The 18,212-nt window shown below is 41.8% G+C and overlaps 1 protein-coding gene across 1 annotated transcript in view; it reads left to right on the forward strand.

Annotated features, from left to right (window-relative positions):
• The first annotated feature begins 2,737 nt into the window (after nt 1-2,737).
• The window catches only part of OSBPL8 (oxysterol binding protein like 8), a 97,294-nt gene continuing 81,819 nt past the window's right edge, over nt 2,738-18,212 (forward strand). Inside the window, exons 1-2 of the mRNA XM_042468575.1 lie at nt 2,738-3,014; nt 17,926-18,015. Of these exons, the coding sequence (XP_042324509.1) occupies nt 17,974-18,015 (42 nt within the window). The 5' untranslated portion in view covers nt 2,738-3,014; nt 17,926-17,973. The remainder of the gene's footprint in view (nt 3,015-17,925; nt 18,016-18,212) is intronic.

An 18,212-nucleotide genomic window follows, 5' to 3' on the forward strand; every position in this document is an offset into this window, starting at 1 on the left:
GCAGGAACTAAGCTGAGCAGTGAAGAACAAGGAAACTTATCACACGGGAGAAATTCAGTACAAAAACAGGATTTAAAAGGTGGAAAAAAACTGCAGAAGTGGGTTGATTTTCACACATGTCGTTGTTAAACTTGTGTTAACTGGAATGGAAAGTAAACAAAAGCTGCTCCTTTTTATTTTCAGGATTTTCCGAAAGTAAAAATGAGCAGCATTTGTCTACTTTCCCTCCACTTTCCGTTCGGGTTAACATTAGTTTAACAATGACATTGTGTGAAAATCTACACACTTTTGCAGTTTTTTTCCTATTTAAACCCCCGTGTGACAAACTCCTTAGAGATGTCCCATACACACGGTCACTATGAGCTAAGGTTGAGTTGAGGGCAGCTAACAACAACAAAAAGCACACATAATATTTAAGTCGCTGATGCACTTAATCAATACAATCCCTTACGGAAAACAAGAAATTTGGTACATCCTCCCAAAAAAAATTTGATTTCAAGCATTTTCGGCCTGTGACAGAAATCCTGGGTGCTTTGAGAAGGTTTAGGAGGGGGAAAAAATTAGCTGCCAGCGAGAAGCATCTCCATGAAACAGAGAACAACTGTTTATCAGCTGCTTTCAGCTGTGTATCTTAAGTAACAACCAGCTGGGCTTCATGTACCAGTTGGAAGTCTGCAGCTATACTTAGTATTGGAAGTTCTGGCCATTTTTTAAAAAAAATATTTCTTTATTTTTATTTGGTTTCCAAAAGTTAGAAAAACAACAACACACAAGTGTTTGTGACGAATGGATTTTTATTAGGAGAACCTGTATTAAAAGAGCGAAGATGAGGAAGAGAAGATTTTTATTTTAAAAACTGTGAAAATGTTCTTGGTTATACTATGCATGCCAGCATGATACAGAAATAAAAGTGTGTTTGTTTCTGGTCTGCAGACAAGGCAGCTAGCTTCACAGGTTGCAGCCTTCCCATGGGGCTGTGCTTACTGCAGCAAAAAGGAAATGCCATTTTGAGAGACAGTGGTGCCGTTGTTATAGATACACACACACACACACACACACACACTTGTCCCTCCATATTCGCTAGGGTTAGGGGCACAAGACCCCCGTGAATATGGAAAATAACAGAAATACCCATGTTTTTACCTGAGAGGACACCTCTCTAGGAATCTCTAGGTCCTCCATAGTGCAACTCTGTGGTCAATGTCTGACAGACACTGACCATAGAACTTCACTGGAGGAGCTGCAAATGCCTAGTAGAGTATTCTCTCTAGGAATCTCTAGGCCTTTCAATGCAGCTTTTAGTTAAAATTGACCATAGAGCTGTACTGGAGGACCTAGATATACCTAGAGAGAACATATTAATCAAATCTGTGAATAATCAAATCCACAAATATCAAAGCCACAAACCTGTGCATTGTGTGTGTGTTTTGCAGTCCCTTTATTCCCTTTGCTGCCTTGAGCCCCATATTGGGAGAAAGGCGGGATATAAGAAAATAAAGTACTAATAATCATCTTCAATCAGAAGCCCTGAACATTTTGCTTCTCTCAAAATTGTTGTTGTTCACCTTCAAGTCGTTTCCGACTTATGTCAACCCTAAGGCGAACCTGATGAGAGTCACCGTGGCGTAGAGGCAAGACCAGGGTTCAAATCCCACCTTGGCTATGTAAATACTCTCGTTCAAGTCACTCTCTCAGCCTCAGAGGGTGGCCATAGCAAAAAACAAAAACAAAAACCCTCTCTGAAGAAACCTGGTAAGAAAAACCCGACAGGCTCACCACAAATCAGAAACGACTTGAGGCGAACCTATTATTATTATTATTAAACTTAATTTATGAACTGCTGTAGGTTTACACAATGCTGCACATAAAATAAAAATAGACCTGCCAGTGGCGTACATTCTAAAAATTGGAATACAAAATTGATACACATCATCATTTGACAAATTGTGGCTTTGATATTTGCGATTTGATTATTCACGGATTTGGTTAATATGTCCTGTCTAGGAGTATCTAGGTCCTCCAGTGCAACTCTATGGTCAACTTTAAAAGTTTCACTGAAAGACCTAGCTTCCTAGAGAGAATACTCTACTAGGCATTTGTAGCTCCTCCAGTGCAGTTCTATGGCCGGTGTCTGTTGACCAGAGTGGCAATGGAGGACCTAGAAATTCCTAGAGAGGTGTCGCCTCAGGTGTCGCGTTTTTGTTGTGTTTTTTTCCATATTCACAGGGGTCTTGTGCCCCTAACTCTAGCAAATATGGAGGGACAAGTGTACAAACAACGTATTATAGGGTTTTGGTGGCAAGCGTTGTTCAGAGGAGGCTGGCCACTGCCTTTCTCCTGAGGCTGAGAGAGGTGTGACTTGACCAAGGTCAGCCTAGTATAAGAACCTAAGGGCCAACTGCCTCAGCACAGCAGCACTATAGCTTCGCCTTCAGACTAGGCAGGTATAGGGGGCGGGGCCTAAGGAGGACCAATCGCCCCTCTCTCACAGGGAGCGCGAGGGAAGGGCGGGGCCAATCGCAGGCCTTCCGCGGAATCACACAATGAAGCGAGGGCGGGGCTTCTTTTTCTTCTTCGCCTCTCCCTTGAAGGCGAAGAAGCCTCCCCCTGTGTCACGTGACCTCCCCACAGGAGGGCGTGGTCGCGGTCCGACACACACTCATCATCATCACCTCTCTCTCTCTCTCTCTCTCCCCCCTCCCTTTTAGAAAGGGAGCTTCCTTCATAGAGAAGGAAAGAAAGCGGCGCGCGCGGTCGTTGATGAGAGAATCATCAAGCGGCGACCATAGAGAGAGAGAAACGGTCGCGTGCGCGCGTGCGCGAGCTCGAGTGACACAGAGAGAAGAGGGAAGCGCGTGCCAGTGCGCGCGCGCAGAAAACAAGAAAGGCGCGCGCGCCAGAGAGAGAGAGAGAGAGAGGCCGGGGAAAGAGCGCATGCGCGCTCGAGGTCGGTCTATATCTGCTCTGAGGACGGACTGAGGGCCGCCTCAGCCATCGCTGGGTGAGAGATCGAGGTAAGGAAGAAAGAGAGAGAGAGAGAGAAAGAGGGATGGAGGAAGGCAGGCAGGCAGGCAGGCAGGCAGGCAATAAGGAAGGAGAGATGCCTTGCCTGAAAGGATGCTGAGGGGTGGGTGGGTCCTTGGGCGAGCGACTGGCCAAGCCATCCTTCCCTCTGGGGTCCTCCTGACTCTCTCTGCCTCTCCTGCTGGGCTCCGCCGCCTCGAGTGACCGTCCTTGGGCTTCTGTGAGCTTCGGCCATGGCTCCCCAAAGGGCAGGGAGGCTCTTAGGGCTGCTCTTGGATATTACTATGATTGTTGGCCTTACAGTGTCCCTGGTGTTAGGCTGAGTTTGGAGAGTGTTCGCTCGCATGCATCTGGTCAAAGGGAGGAGGAGGAGGGCAGCGCCTTAGGATCCTGTCATCGTCTCTAGTCAGAGTGTCACTGTGTGCGTCCCTCTGCAGGGGTTAAATGGGCAACTGCTGGGAGGGAGTTTGGAGCATGTTCAGCACATGGAGGGCGCATCTTCTCAAAGGGAGGTCAGCACTTCAGGGTCTTCAGTAGATACGGTGAATGACAGTGGCTAAATGGGTAGCTGAAGGGTTTTTTGTGGGTTTTTCAGGCTATGTGACCATGTTCTAGATGCCAGCCACAGATGCTGGCGAAACGTCAGGAAGGAAATCTTCTCTGGCCACATAGCCCAAAATACCCACAAAAAACCATGGATGCTGGCCATGAAAGCCTTCGACTTCACAGTTCAAAGTGTGTTCACTCACATGAGGTGTGCATCTTCTCAAAAGGGAGGGCAATGCTTTAGCGTTTCACCATGTATCTGGATCCCCAAAACACAGATTAATCTGAATTCATAACATGTTGTATATTTCACCATAGCGCAGGTTTTGGTTGTGGGTTTTTTTTGGGGGGGGGTCCCCTTGAAACATGGGGATAGACAAGTAACATTTCTTTGTTGGTGCTCTTCTGGCTACAAGGCAGGAGTACCATGTCTCTTTGCATAACTGGGAAAGAGCTTCTTCTAAGCACCTGGGGAAGATGGGAAATGCACTCCAAGGGGCTTTAAAGTCAGCAAATGAAGCAGGCAGAAGCGCACAGGCTGTGGCAAGTCAGTTGCATAAAAAACACATGCCTTTTGATGTAATTGCCAATAGCTAATATAGTTGGCAGTCACACAACCTGACTTTTCAGGACTTACTTTTCTCCTCCCTGTTAGTCAGCACCAGGCGATGTACTAGTTTGGCCATTTGTTTACTGAGATGCTCATTTCCTGCATGGCAGCAGGCATATTGTTTATTCTGCAGCGTTGTATTTGTTTGTATGTTCATAAATCATGGGTGCTTCATTTTGTTGTTGATTCAGTGCAGATTTACCTAGAACCATATCCCATTAATTTCCTTGAAGCATGCTTCCAGATCAGGTGTAACTTTGACTATGTGTGGGGGGTTTGCAAGCAGTATGGTAGGTCAGCAACTCCCTTTTGGCAGCTTCGGGAGAGAAGGGAATATCTGAGCTGAGGTGACTGAGCGCATGGACTGTCAGATGCATCCCTGCATGCTCATTATGGTATTTTGCTTATGGATAAACCATCTGCACTAGCAGTTTCAGAGGTTTTTTAAAATAAAAAGATAAAGTGGGACAGGCAAAAGGAGTGTGATAAAACCAAATTTAATAGACGGTGGGGGGGGGAATAAATGATTGGGGACAGCAGTCTTTGGTATACATCTTGCGGTGGGCTCTCAGCAAGCCATGAGCATTGGGGTTTTCCAGGTCAGTGTTAATTTTTCCTCCCATCGGTGCTTATGGCATAATCTGGGAATGAATGAAGCTCTGGCTTCTAGCAGGTCATCATTAGCACTGGGTTATTCTCTAATAATGTGAGGTTCATTATTCAAGATCTGTTTAATTCTTCTGTTCCAATATTCTGGAAGGGAACATGCATGAAGAGGTGACATTACTTATACACATGTTCTTAATCTGTTAATATTAGCCTAGATCCTACTGTTAGTTCTAATGGGAGTAGACCCATTCAGACAATGGGATTTACCTCTATGTTGATTCACCATTTGACAGTTGATTGAACACATCCACTCTAGTTGGGACTAAGCAACAGGATAGCTGCTATAGTAAAGTTTTAGTAACATCTGACAGTAAGGGCTGTTCAACAGTGGAACAAACTCCTTCCTCGGAGTGTAGTGGAGTCTCCTTCCTTGGAGGTCTTTAAGCAGAGGCTAGATGGCCATCTATTGGGGATGCTTTGATTGGATTTCCTGCATGGCAGAATGGGGTTGGACTGAATGGCCCTTGCGGTCTCTTCCAACTCTATGATTCCATCTCTTCGATGTGGTGAAAAAAATCTTGTTTTTTGTTTACTTGAGATCAAAATACCTTCCATTCTGCCTCAAAATTCTGTGTAACAGAAGTCTATATTCCTCCATGCCAGATAGGTTTTTTGTTGTTGTGTTGATAAGAACATTGGATCAATGTTGATCCAATAGCATTCGAGTGGACAGCTGTGGTTCTCCTGATGTTTTGGGACTACAGTTTGCATAAATCCTTTTTCTTGTCTAGGCTGGCTAGGGCTGTAGGGATTTGTCAGTCCAAACCCCACCTTTCAGTACAAGGAAACTGCTTTATCTTTTTGTATTCTGTGATTTCAGGATCCCAACAACAACTTATAGAATGCTTAGTGATACAAATTCCTTTCTTATATTTCTGTGAAAAGAGACAGTTTTAAGTATGTTTGCCCATTTGTACAGACTCATTTTGGTCACTGTCAAGGTGATCACATCCTATCAGACATCTTGAAGGCATCAGGTCCAGTCTGATCTTGGAAACTTAAAAGGGTCAGGCTTAGTTAGTACCTGAAAGGGGTACTAACTAGGCCTGAACCTGCCTAGTCAGAGGACAACCAGGGCCTGTAGGCTAGATTTCAGAGAAAGGCAGTGGCAAGCCACTTCTGAGTATTCTTCATCTAGAAAACCTTATGAAGTCCATGAGGTTGACAGTGACTTGAAAATGTGTGTATTTGTGCATGTGTGCACACCCACACACAGGATTTAAAGCTAAATGCTAGAAAAAGCTATGGCCTGTTACAGACTGCCAAAATAAAGCTGCTTCGGGTCTCTTTGGAAGTATGCTCTTTAAATGATGCATGGGTCCTAAGAGTCTGGAGATTGCGCCAAAGCCACACTTCATTCCTAAGCACTGGAGTGCAGCTTTGGTGCAGCTTCTGGATTCTTCGGATGCATACATCATTTAAACATCATACCTCCAAAGAGACCCGAAGCAGCTTTATTTTGGCAGTCTGTAACAGGCCTATGTCTCTTCAGGGTCTGGCTGTGCATTTTGCTTAACGGACTTGATTTTGCTCCTTCTCTGCATTTTATTTAATCTATGCTAATTTTTTCTTGAATATGAAACTGAAGGTTCATGGCCTTTTAAAAATCATTTGAATGCTAACCTGGAGTATTATTTACCCCACTGTACCAGCTTTTCTTGCACTTTTCGTGCATTTGACTTTATTATTTGAAACCGAGCACGTTTTCGTGTACAATTAAATTTACTGAGTGCAATTTAGCCAATAGTTATGGCATTCTTTCATTGGTGATTTTTCTTTTGCCCTCACCTCCCTGTATCCCCAAACACATTGTCCAGGAGGTTAGGGGACTCGGTAGAACAGGATGGGGCACAGAAAATGGCACAGGGAGATGCAGGAAGAATGAGGAATTGTCAGACAGCCACTGCTGGATCAAAGAGACTTTTGTCAACAGAGTAACACCACTGGATCAAAATCTTCAGTATTACAAGTCTCAAGTACAGTATGTCAGTATGATCTCGTGTTTGGACATTGTGTGGTCACATCTCCGACAGCGTATGCTAATAAATCTAAAATGTGTTTTAGATACCTGCAGGGATTCTGTTCAGAGATATTTTGAAAACTGGAACTTCAATGAATTGTACCTCCAAATAATTTTTGTAAATATCTCAGGTCCAATCCTGATTAAGATTATGTATACACTTATTCTTATTCCTACAGCAGGAATAAGAAAACAAGTTGAGTATCCTTTATCCAGAAATTTGAAACTGGTAATGCTCCAATATCCAAAACTGTCCACATGGGTGACTGAGATAGTGGTGCTTTGCTTTCTCATGGTTCAGTATATACAAATTTAGTTTCATACACAACATTATTTAAATATATTGTGTACAAAATTACCTCCAGGCTGTGTGTATAAGGTATTTATGAAACATAAATTTTGTGTTTAGACTGGGTCCCATGTCTAAGGTATCTCATTATGTATACTGTATTCAAATATTCCAAAATGCTTCTGGTCCCAAGCATTTTGGATAAGAGATATTCAACTTGTATGATATATCAGAGGTCTTTGGGCATCTGGAATCCATTTACTAGAACTTCCACTGAAAGTGCAAAATAATAATTCAGGTGAGGGGGGGGGCAATTCTGTTGCCAGACTACCACACAAAAGCTAACAAATAAGCTGTTCTTGAAAAGTCATAAGATAAATGAAGACTCATTCTAACCATTCCAACTTGCAACAAATTCCATATGAATCACTATGAAAATTGTTGTCATTTAGCCTTGATTTTTTTTGGGGGGGGGGTGTCACTTTTTGGAAACATTTCAGAACTAGTTGATTCTAGCTTTGGGAAAATTTGAATTATCCCTGAGAACTGTGTGCATTATTTGAGACTGAAGAATATTTGGTTTGTAACTGTTTTGAATGGAAAGCATCTTGGAAATTGATGCCATTTTTTAAACAAACAAACAAACAAAAAACATCCTTTAAGCTTATGATTATGCCTTGTCAAACATAGTAATGTTACTTAAACACTGCAGATTTATATAATAGCAAAGAGGATTGTTGCCAGCTTGTAACTTTTTAAAAATATTATTGTAAATTTGAAATTATGATTTAAAAATACATATAAGCATTATAGTTGACAAACTGTGCATGATGTAAAATGTACAAGTAATATTATGTTTGGGCAATATAGTAATGCATTTGTTTTGCCAGCTGACTTGAAGAGTTCTTGCTGTGGCATATAAAATTAAAAGAGAAATACATTATAATTATTCTACCCACCCAAATGATGTTGAATACACTGAATCAAAACTGTTTCATACTTTCTGAATAATAAAAGAAAATTTTGGGGACTTTGTAGAAGTTGAAAGAGAGTTGGCCAAATGAAACTGACTGGGTAGGAAGTTGCATAGTGAGGATGTCAACATGATAAGATTGTAGTCTCTTAACTGCTGCACTTCAGATTGTGAGATAGAGAAATCCATTTACTGTGTTTCTGATGGGCAGGGAGGGTACAAAGAGAAAGGACAACCTTTTCCAGTAATCTCTTTATTATGTGAATCAGGTAGGAAGTGATTTGTTTCAAAGGGATTGCAGCTTTCATAGTATATGCTTTGAAACAATTGGCCAGTCATAGCGCTGGAATCTCTTTGATAAACACATTGTGGATACTTGAGGAGTTTTTGAGACCAGCATAGGCAAGAGAGGAAGCAGTGATTATCTGAAAGTAAAGTGTCCTTGCTTATAAAACAAAATGGAGTAGCTAAAAATAGCAGTATTGCACTCTCAGAGTGATTAAGAATTGTGTATAATAGTGCAGATGTTTGACTAGTAGTCCAGAGAACCTGGCAGGTAATGTATTCTAGGCCAAATACTGCTCCAAGGGTTGCAGTCTTTTCCACCTGTTACCTGCTCCAAAATTCATAAAGAGGGAAGCAGTTCTGGAAATAAATGTTGTCCAGAGAGCATATAAAGAAAAGTTTCTCAGAGTGGCAGTTGTGAATGCCTAGTTGCTGATTGAGGATTTCTAACTTTCAGGGTGATGATGCTTGTATTTTCTTTCGGGTAACATTTTATTGATTTTTTTTTATTCTTGTTATTTCTGTCAAGGCCCTCTCATCCTGATTGTGTTTTTGTTTCCCTGCACTTGTTTGCTTTTTAAAGATCTTGTGGGCTATTCAAGGTAGGAAGTGATTATTTACTAAATATATTCTAGTGACATGGCATGATTTAGGGGAAATGAATGCTACATCTTGAGTTTGTGCCTATGTAATACTGCTAAGCTCTTAATCCTGCACATTAATTTCTCATTCCCCAGAAGGTCTACATCTGATGGCCTAGTAAACACTACATGAACTATGCAAATCTGAGGCCTTATTCTAGGTGCCCTGTCATAAGAAAATTGGCAAGTGGTAGATTTTGAGAACAGATTTGAAGGTGGAATAGACCCATTTTATGATGAAAACTAACCAGGATTTCCTAACAACTTTACACCCTGCTTAAGAATGGATTCCTGAATAGCAACGACTCTGTTCAATATACAGTATCTCAATAAAGATAGGAGTTTTGCTTAAAGGGAAGGAAAGGGAAGAATGCAATCTCACATCCTCCTCTTAAATGCCTTGCTATCAACAGCTTCTAGTCAGTGATAGTTGTAAGTTATCTGCAGTATCATCACCAGCTTATATATTATTGGAGAACACAAGAGGGAGGGTGCTGTTGTGTTCATGTCCTTCATATAGTTTTTCCATGGGCAGTTGGTTGCACAATGTGGGAGCAGAATATCAGACTTGGAAGGTCTTGGATCTGAACCAGCAGGACTCTTTTTATATTCTTATGTCCTTTCCATGAAGAGAAAACTAGTATTGCAACTCATCTGTCCCAGTTCTTCTTCTTTGTCAGCAATATTATTCAGTTTCTGCGAGGAAGGAATTTTCAGTGTTTCCCAATTGCTTTCTAGTTTGCCCACAGCTATATATTTTCATGAACAAGCTGTATCATAAATTGGTAAGATTCTTGGAGTTTGTATAAAATGTGTTCAGCTTGTTCAGGAAAGGCCTAGAGGTAGAATTCTTGTTGGTATGCAAGAGGTTTGGTAAAAATTTCATACCCTAGGGGAAAGAAATACTGTACTTACAGCAGTTGTTCCCTGCCTATTCCTGCTATGCTGAAATTAAAGCTTCATTTTCAGAGGAAATATACCATTGAATACCAGGTAATATGAACCAACATTAGGGGATGGTGGTATCTATCGTTCACTGCTTCTGAGCTTTCTAGGAACACTTGTTTCCAATAGCAGCCACCCAGAATTCTGGACTTGATGACTGACCATTCTCATAAAGCAAGGCGGTTCTTGTTTTTTCTTCTGCTTACCATTACAGGTTGAGTCTCTTATCCAAAATTCTGAAATGCTCCAAAATTCAAACTTTTTGGAATTACAAGTAGAGTAGTATGTGCATTTGTGAGGCTGGAGAGAGACATGAACAAATGACCAGGAGTGCTGCCATCACCTCCTCAAAGACAGAAGTGGGTGGCTGGAGGGCTCCCTGGAGAGCTGTATAGTAATCTTTATTAGTGTATATAAAATAATATATAAAAGCTATATAGAATAAAACGGTGCAGTTTTTGCAGGCTGCAGAGAAAGAGACATGAAGACATTAAAAAATCTGCTATTTAACAAATGCAAAATTATAATAAAATTTAAGTTTACTGACTTTAATGAATAATACTGTATAAATGACTAACTAACCTGTGGTCAATGGGATGGTCATCATCCATATCATTTAGTTCTTTTTCCCATTGACTGTAGTGCATTTATTAACAGTTTGCTGCTTAATTTTGGTGGGGAGTGCCAGGTTTTACTTTTTCAAAATAATTCTGGGGAACGTGGAGATGCAAAGAAGGTCTGAATGCCAGACTTTGCCCACCCCTTGTGTAAAGAACGTTCAAGCCTTGTGACAAATTTTTTCACTAGAAGGAGTACTGTGTGAGTGCTGAATCTGTATTTCATGGAGATCAGTTAGCGATTGATAGATGGTTGTTTAGAGATCTAGGAAGTCCCTGCTTATCTGATGGGTTAGGGACTGCAGCACTTTAGAAATCGGAATTGGTTGAGAAGCAGAACCCATGTATAAAACGTGAGAGTTATGGTGTCTTGATTGGGATTGACACGTGCCCCCATACGTGCACTACTTACAAAATCTTTCGGTTGGTTTGGTGCCTTTCCTCCCCCTCAGCTTGCATTGCAAGCAGTGTACATGTGTGTGGTTGATCCCAAGCAAGTCTCCATAGGCAAGAAGAACTGACAAAAGAGCAGGCTCTTCATCATAACAAAGCATTTTAGTTATTTACTATTTAAAGTGATTTAAAACTACATTTTGCACCCAGTTCTTTTGTGTCCAGTTCTGGGCACCACAATTCAAAAACAATATTGACAAACCGGAGCGTCTCCAGACGAGAGTGATCAAAAGGTCTGGAAACCATCAAGCCCTATGTGTAGAGCCTTAGGGAGTTGGGCATGTTTTGCCTGTCTAAGAGAAGGTTAAGAGGTGATACGATAGCCCTGTTTAAAGATTTGAAGGGATGTCATACTGAAGATGGAGCAAGCTTGTTTTCTGCTGCTCCAGAACACAGGACCCGGAACAATAGATGCAAGCTTCAGGAAAAGAGATTCCACCTCAACCTTAGAAAGATCTTCCTGGTGGTAAGAGCTGTTGGATGGTGGAAGACATTACCTCAGAGCATGGTGGAGTGTCCTCCTTTGGAGGTCTTTAAACAGAAGCTGGATGGCCATCTGTTGGGCATACTTTGATTCTGTATCCCTGAATGACAGAATGGGGTTGAACTGAATGGTCCAAGAGATCTCTTCCAACTCTGATTCTATGATTTTTTTAAAAATTACTTTTAAAAGTATTTACAAAAGAAACCGTTGTGTGATGCTCAGCCAGGCTGAGGACGCAGAAGATGAGAAGGCTGAGTTTGAGCCACAGGTGGAGGGGGATCCTGAAGCTGAGCTGGATCCTAGCTCTGCTTTGCCAGCTTAAACAGAGCCTGTTCTGGGTCAGGAAACTCAGGCACGTTACAGACCGCCCAAAACGGGTGGTCTGCCGCCACTGCCAGTTGCTGCGTCCGGGAACCGCAGCGGCCAAACCATGTGGTTCCTGGGCGCAGCCAGAAAGAAGCACCGAAATGGCGCTTCTTTCTGGGCCCCGGAAGTGGTGCCGTGAGGCGCTAGTCGTGCACTCGCGGCATCACTTCTGCTGCGTGACGTCCAGACGCTATGCATCTGTGACATCAAAATGTCGGTCCCCATGTGGACGGGTGCCACCATTTTGTACGGACTTGGTCTGTACTAGGGTTGAGGGGCATCAGGAAGTGACGCCCCTTCTCAACCCTAACATGCCCCTTCTCAGCCCTTAGCACGCCCCTTTGGCGCGTTTGTAATGCGCCTTAGCAGCCCAGCCTTCCACCAGCAGAGATTCCAGGCACAGAAGATATGGACAAGCAGGACAATGAGGTACCTACCTTTAGTCAGTGAAGGTCTGAAAGGGCATGCACCCCCCGATCCAGGAAGCTTTATGAGACACACTCAGCAATCAGGAAGTACCTGTAATATAAACAGGTGCAGGTTGCTGAGTTCCTTTGTGAGAGATCATCTGATTTTCCTGGTGAAAGCATGTTTCTCTGACTCCCTTGCACTTTGTGGCCTGAAACCTTGCCTCTTGAACTACTGACTGATCTAGAACTTCTGGACCTTGCAATTGCCTTGCTAAACCTGCCTTTCTGGAACCCTGGACCCTTGGATTGTTTGACCCTTCTCTATGGGAAATTGAACTGGTTCTTAGATACTGTATTTTATTTCTTGCATTTGTAAAGACCTTTATTTTGGTTATAAAGCTCTACTAGGCTGTTTTGAGCCATTATCAGCAGTCTTGGCAGCTTTCTTGGACACCTTGTTTCAAATTGCTTACTTTTCAGTAATTCTGGCTCCTTTCACCAGGGGAAGGGGTTGGGAAGGGGCCATTTGGTACAGTATTTTATTCTAATGTATTTTTACTGTTGTAACCTGCCCGGATTCCTAGTGAATGGGCTGGCTATAAATAAATTTATTATTATTATTATTATTATTATTATTATTATTATTATTATCAGAAACAATAACAATGCAAAATTTTGCTGTTAAGTGCAAGCACAGGTCCTGGCTTATCGCTTTCCTGACAAGCAAGGAAAAGGAAACCAACTTCAAACATTGCCTTCAAATTCTATTGATTAGGAGATTGCAAATCAGGAATCTTGATTCAGATGTAATTGTTAGATTTTGCTTCTATATTAATTTTTGGTTAGTTCAGTGCTCCCTATTGACAGGAAGAACCAGGCAGGATGATGGAACAGAAGTCACAAGCACACTACTTAGGAATAAGGCCAGAATAATGTGAAGTCGAAGGCTTTCATGGCCAGCATCCATAGTTTTTTATGGGTGTTTTGGGCTTTGTGGCCATGTTCTGCTTGCATCCTAAGGAGTCCTAAGGACTGGAGCGTGACTTTGATGCAACTTCTGGCCTCTTAGGACACATACATAATTTAAACAGCATACCTCCAAAGTGACCCGAAGCAGCTTTATTTTGGCCTGTCTGTTAACTTTAAGGGTTTCTTCTTTCCTGATGAAGTTGTCCAGGTGTTTGTGGGTTTCAATGGCTTCCCTGTGCATTCTAACCTAATAATTGCTGGCATGGTCCAGAATTTCAGTGTTTTCAAATAGCATTTTATGCCTCAGATGGTTAATAACGTGTTTTGCTACTGCTGATTTTTCTGGCTGACCCAACCTGCAGTGTCTCTCAGGTTCCTTGATTTGTGTTTGAACACTATGTTTGGTGGTTCCTATGTAGACTTGTCCACAGCTCTACAGTATGTGGTAAACTCCTGCAGTCGTGAGAGAGTCTGTCCTGTCCTTCGCTGAGCACAGCATTTGCTGGATTTTCTTGGTCAGTTTGTAGATTGTTTGGAGGTTGTGTTTTCTCACCAGTTTCCTTATTCTGTCTATGGCCTGTTACAGACAGCCAAAATAAAGCTGCTTCGAGTCACTTTGGAGGTATGGTATTTCAATGATACATGCATCCTAAGAGTCCAAAGGCCGCACCAAAGCCACACTCCAGTCCTAAGAACTGGAGTGCAGCTTTGGTGAAGCTTCCAGACTCTTAGGACTCATGCATCACTGAAATACCATATCTCCAAAGTGACTCGAAGCAGCTTTATTTTGGCTGTCTGTAACAGGCCTATGACTTATTTAATGTTTGGTAAAAATATCTTCCCTTTGGGTGGTTGTTTGTCTTCACTCCTGTGGGTTTTTCTGGGTCTGGCAGCCTTTCTGATGTCTGAGCTGTAGTTTCACATAGTATATTTACTCCATTCACTTCCATGCCAGCATTCACTGAAGATGCCAGCCACAGATGCTGGCGAAACAAAAGGAATAAACTCTTCCAGAACATGCCCACATAGCCTGAAAAACCAACAAAAAACTAAGGCCAGAATACACAGTGATTCTAACTCCTGCTAGATACAGTGCGCCTACGTTATACGCCGCCGCGCATGAGCCCCATTCAATGATTGAGCATAGGCAGAATTCGCCTTATGCAGGGGGGTCCGGAACGGATCCCCCGCATAAGGCAAGGGCCCACTGTACAAGCATTTCTCAAACTAATGCTTAAGAATACTATTAGGTAACTGAATACAGTGCAAATAAAACATATCAGACTAGTACTTTGTTTAAACAGCTTGTTGTACTTCTGTTTGTACAATTCATCTGACAAAGGATCTGTTTTGCAGTTCACATTTATAAACAAGGCAGGCTTTTTTGGCACACAGAATAATGGGAAACGGCCTTGTTTGAGGGCAGGTTTTGATAGGCAAAGCTGCACCTTATTGATTAAAGCCAATTTCTGCAGGGATTATGGGAATCTTATCACCATCACCACCAATACACCTAAGCATTGGTGTATTGGTAGCACCCTATGGATGTTTATTTGGAAACATATATTTTTATTATATTAACTACATCCAAATATTACAAGTTTAATATAATGTGATAAAAATAGGACTACTTAGTCTTCAAATCTGCGGCATGTACTCTTATAGATAAATCAATCTGAACTTCCAGAACATTTTTGTTTAGACAGGGCTGAAACAGACGGACAGAAAAAGCCCGCTTCTGGACATCATCGGAGTACAGCATTTACATGCCACACGCTCCGATTATGCCTGGAAGCCACCCAGAAGCCAGGTGGCTGCCCAGATGTGGGCAGCTTCAAGACACTCCGGTGGTGCGGCATTTACATGCCACATGCTGCCAGAGTGTCTTGAAGCCTCCCTGGGGCTGCTGCAGGGCCTGGAAAGCTGGCTTTTTCCTGGCTCAAATAGGAGCGGAACTTCTCCACTCCCATTTGGGTCGGATTCAAGGCAGATTGTGCTGCGGTGTGGGTTTGCCACATCCCCTATCCATATTCGGTGGGGGCGGCTTCAAGATGCCCCTTCTTGATGGTCTGTTCCAGCTCTAAGTTACTTTGTTATGTTATTAAGGTATGCAAGATCTGTAAACATATCTGTGAACATTGACCAGAATTCAGTATCACACTTACGAATGTGTAATCTAGATTTACACTTTTGTAACTGATTTGTATTCACATTCCCTTTGTAATCGTGATGGTGGCACTATTGCCACCGCCATAGCTATCTCAAACACACCTTAAAGGGCATCAGCTATGCCAATAGGAGGTCTGTTCTGTTGGTGATCAGGGTGCAGGTGGATGACCTTTCCACTCATCCATCTCTGCTAGCAAATCAAGGCTGTGTCAATCAGAAGCAGAGTCTCTTTCACACTTATGTGTTGCATCCTTGCTCATTGGTAGGAAGGGGTGGAAATGCAATCCTCCCACACCCCAGTAGCCTGCCAAGCAGGCCTCCTTCTTTTGGTGTGGCTGATGCCTAGTAAAGCTTGAGTTTTAAACTACCAGCTAAATGGGTGTTCACTGGGGTCAAGTAAACATCTGTGGTGCAAAACGCACTGCAGAAATAATCCAGTTTAAGACCTCTTGAACTGCCCTGGCTCAGTGCTAGGGAATTCTGGGAACTGTATGTTTGTGAGCCATTTAGTCTTCTCTGTTGGAGCGCTCTGGTTCCACAATAAAGTACAATTCCTAGGAGTCCCTAGCTCTGATCCTGGGCAGTTAAAGCAGTCTCAAATGGGATTTTTTGTGCAGTGTGTTTTTGACCTATGTCTCTCTATCCTTGCATTATTTCCCCCCTCCCTTTCATTTTTGGAAATTTGTTCCACTTTGCAGACTTAGCTTTTTCTCTTTAATGGAATTGGAAAGGAAATACCTGCTGTAATATAGCCTGAAACCAATGGCTACTTTGAAGTCCTGTTCTCTCCCCCCATATTGGGTGTCCTGAATGGGAAACTTAACTCTAATAAAGCAACAAGAAGCTTGTCTATCTTACTTTGAATATGTAACTTCTAAAATTTCAGTTTAGTGCCCAAAGCAGTATATATCAAAAAGTTTCAATATTTGCTTGGTAAAAATCATTCTCCCTCTCTTCAAGTGCACCTTTGTCTACATCCTGCAGTGTAGATTTTATCTAAACTATAATGGACTAACAGCAAATGTCACCGTTGCATGGGGATATAGGTAGTTAATATTGTTGTGCTCTTACATTGTCTTTTGTAATTTGGAGCAAGCAACTAAGGCTGTGAGTTGTGTTTATCATAGACATGCTAACCATCTAGCTTCTTGGGAGAAAATTCAGTTGAAGCTTTTGACCATTGTGTCCAGTTGAGATAGTGAAGATATTATTCTGAGAAACGATTGTTCAGGAATGAAGTAAGCTTTTTGTTGCTCCCATTATCTAACTTTGGTGAAGATAGCCTTGTTTTTTTATATCACAGCTTCTTATGGTATTTGGAAAAAATAAACACTGATTGAAGGGCTCAGTAAGATCTGATCTTGGTTGGGAGGGATCCTTTAAACTACAGCTTATTGGTTCAGACAATGCTGAGAGCAATGATTTACGACAGTACACTAGCTTCACCAAAGCAGGAGGTTTGAGAAGAAGAGTATAGGGGAGGATGAGAGAGAGACAGACAGAGAGAGAGAGAAAATACAGAAATACAGTATAGTTAATCTGTGGTTTATTAGTTCAGAATGGGCCTTCAGTCTTGCACTGCTTTCTACGCTTTCAGTTATTAGAAAAGCGAAAGCAATGAGAGCAAAGACTGAAAGCCTATGTACTTCAGATATCTTAGACTACAATTCCCATAATTCTGGTCTAGTGACCATGCCATGCTGGAGCTGATTGTACTTCAAAACACTGGAGACAGCATTTTGAGGAGGCCTATCATAGAAATTTATTGGCTGGTTTTTCTCCTGCCACTTTTTAGATACATTTATTACCATAGTTTATTACCAAGGACATTACTGAATCTCTGTTCAGATTTTTGAACAAATCTATGGTACGTTTTATCTACACCAAGCTGACAGTTATTGCAATTTAAGGAAGTATAGTACATGGCTAAAACAAGCATGTGTCAAAAATATATTCCCACTGCAAATGCAGATATAAACTGCATAAACAAAGAGACAAAATGTGAACACCTCTTTTTTTCTTTCTTCACCAGACCAACAGTGTATTCTGTATAAAAATTGTATCCATTTAGATTTTTCAGAAGTAAAATTTATACAAGTTGAGTATCCAAAATGCTTGGAACCAGAAGTGGTTCAGGTTTCAGCTTCTCTCTCCACCCCCACCCCCGAATTTTGAGTGTTTGCATAGTCTTGGAAATCATTTAAGCTTCATATATATTTTATGCATATAGCCTGTAGATAATTTATTACAGTGTTTTTAATAATTTGGTGCATGAAACAAAGTTTGCGTACATTGAACCATCTGGAAGCAAAGGTATCATTGTCTCAGCCATCAAGGAAAAATATTTGGATTTTGGAGCCACTTACAATGTATATTACTGCATTGTTCGTCAATAGTAGTTGATTGCAGGATCCAATAATTCATAATTTGTTTCTTTTTTGTTTTGTTTTTGTAGACTGCAGAATGGAAGAATTCTAAGGGAACGACAACAATCTGTTTCAAAATGGAGACTCTTTCGTTTGAAGGAGAGCCTGATAGAGCTTCAGTGAGTAATTTTATATAAAGTGGCTGGCAACTGATAAATCAAAAGAAGAGAAATTTCCTAAAACGTACAGCAATAAACTAAAGATCTTGTATGTCTTCCTCTCTTTGCAGTAGGGACCTCATGTACATTGGCAATCTGCCCTCTTAGTTCCCTGGGGCTGGAGGAAGAAAATCTCTGGGAAAAGAATTGTACTCTCC

The sequence above is a fragment of the Sceloporus undulatus genome, chromosome 5, assembly GCF_019175285.1.
Source record: "Sceloporus undulatus isolate JIND9_A2432 ecotype Alabama chromosome 5, SceUnd_v1.1, whole genome shotgun sequence".
Taxonomy (NCBI): domain Eukaryota; kingdom Metazoa; phylum Chordata; class Lepidosauria; order Squamata; family Phrynosomatidae; genus Sceloporus; species Sceloporus undulatus.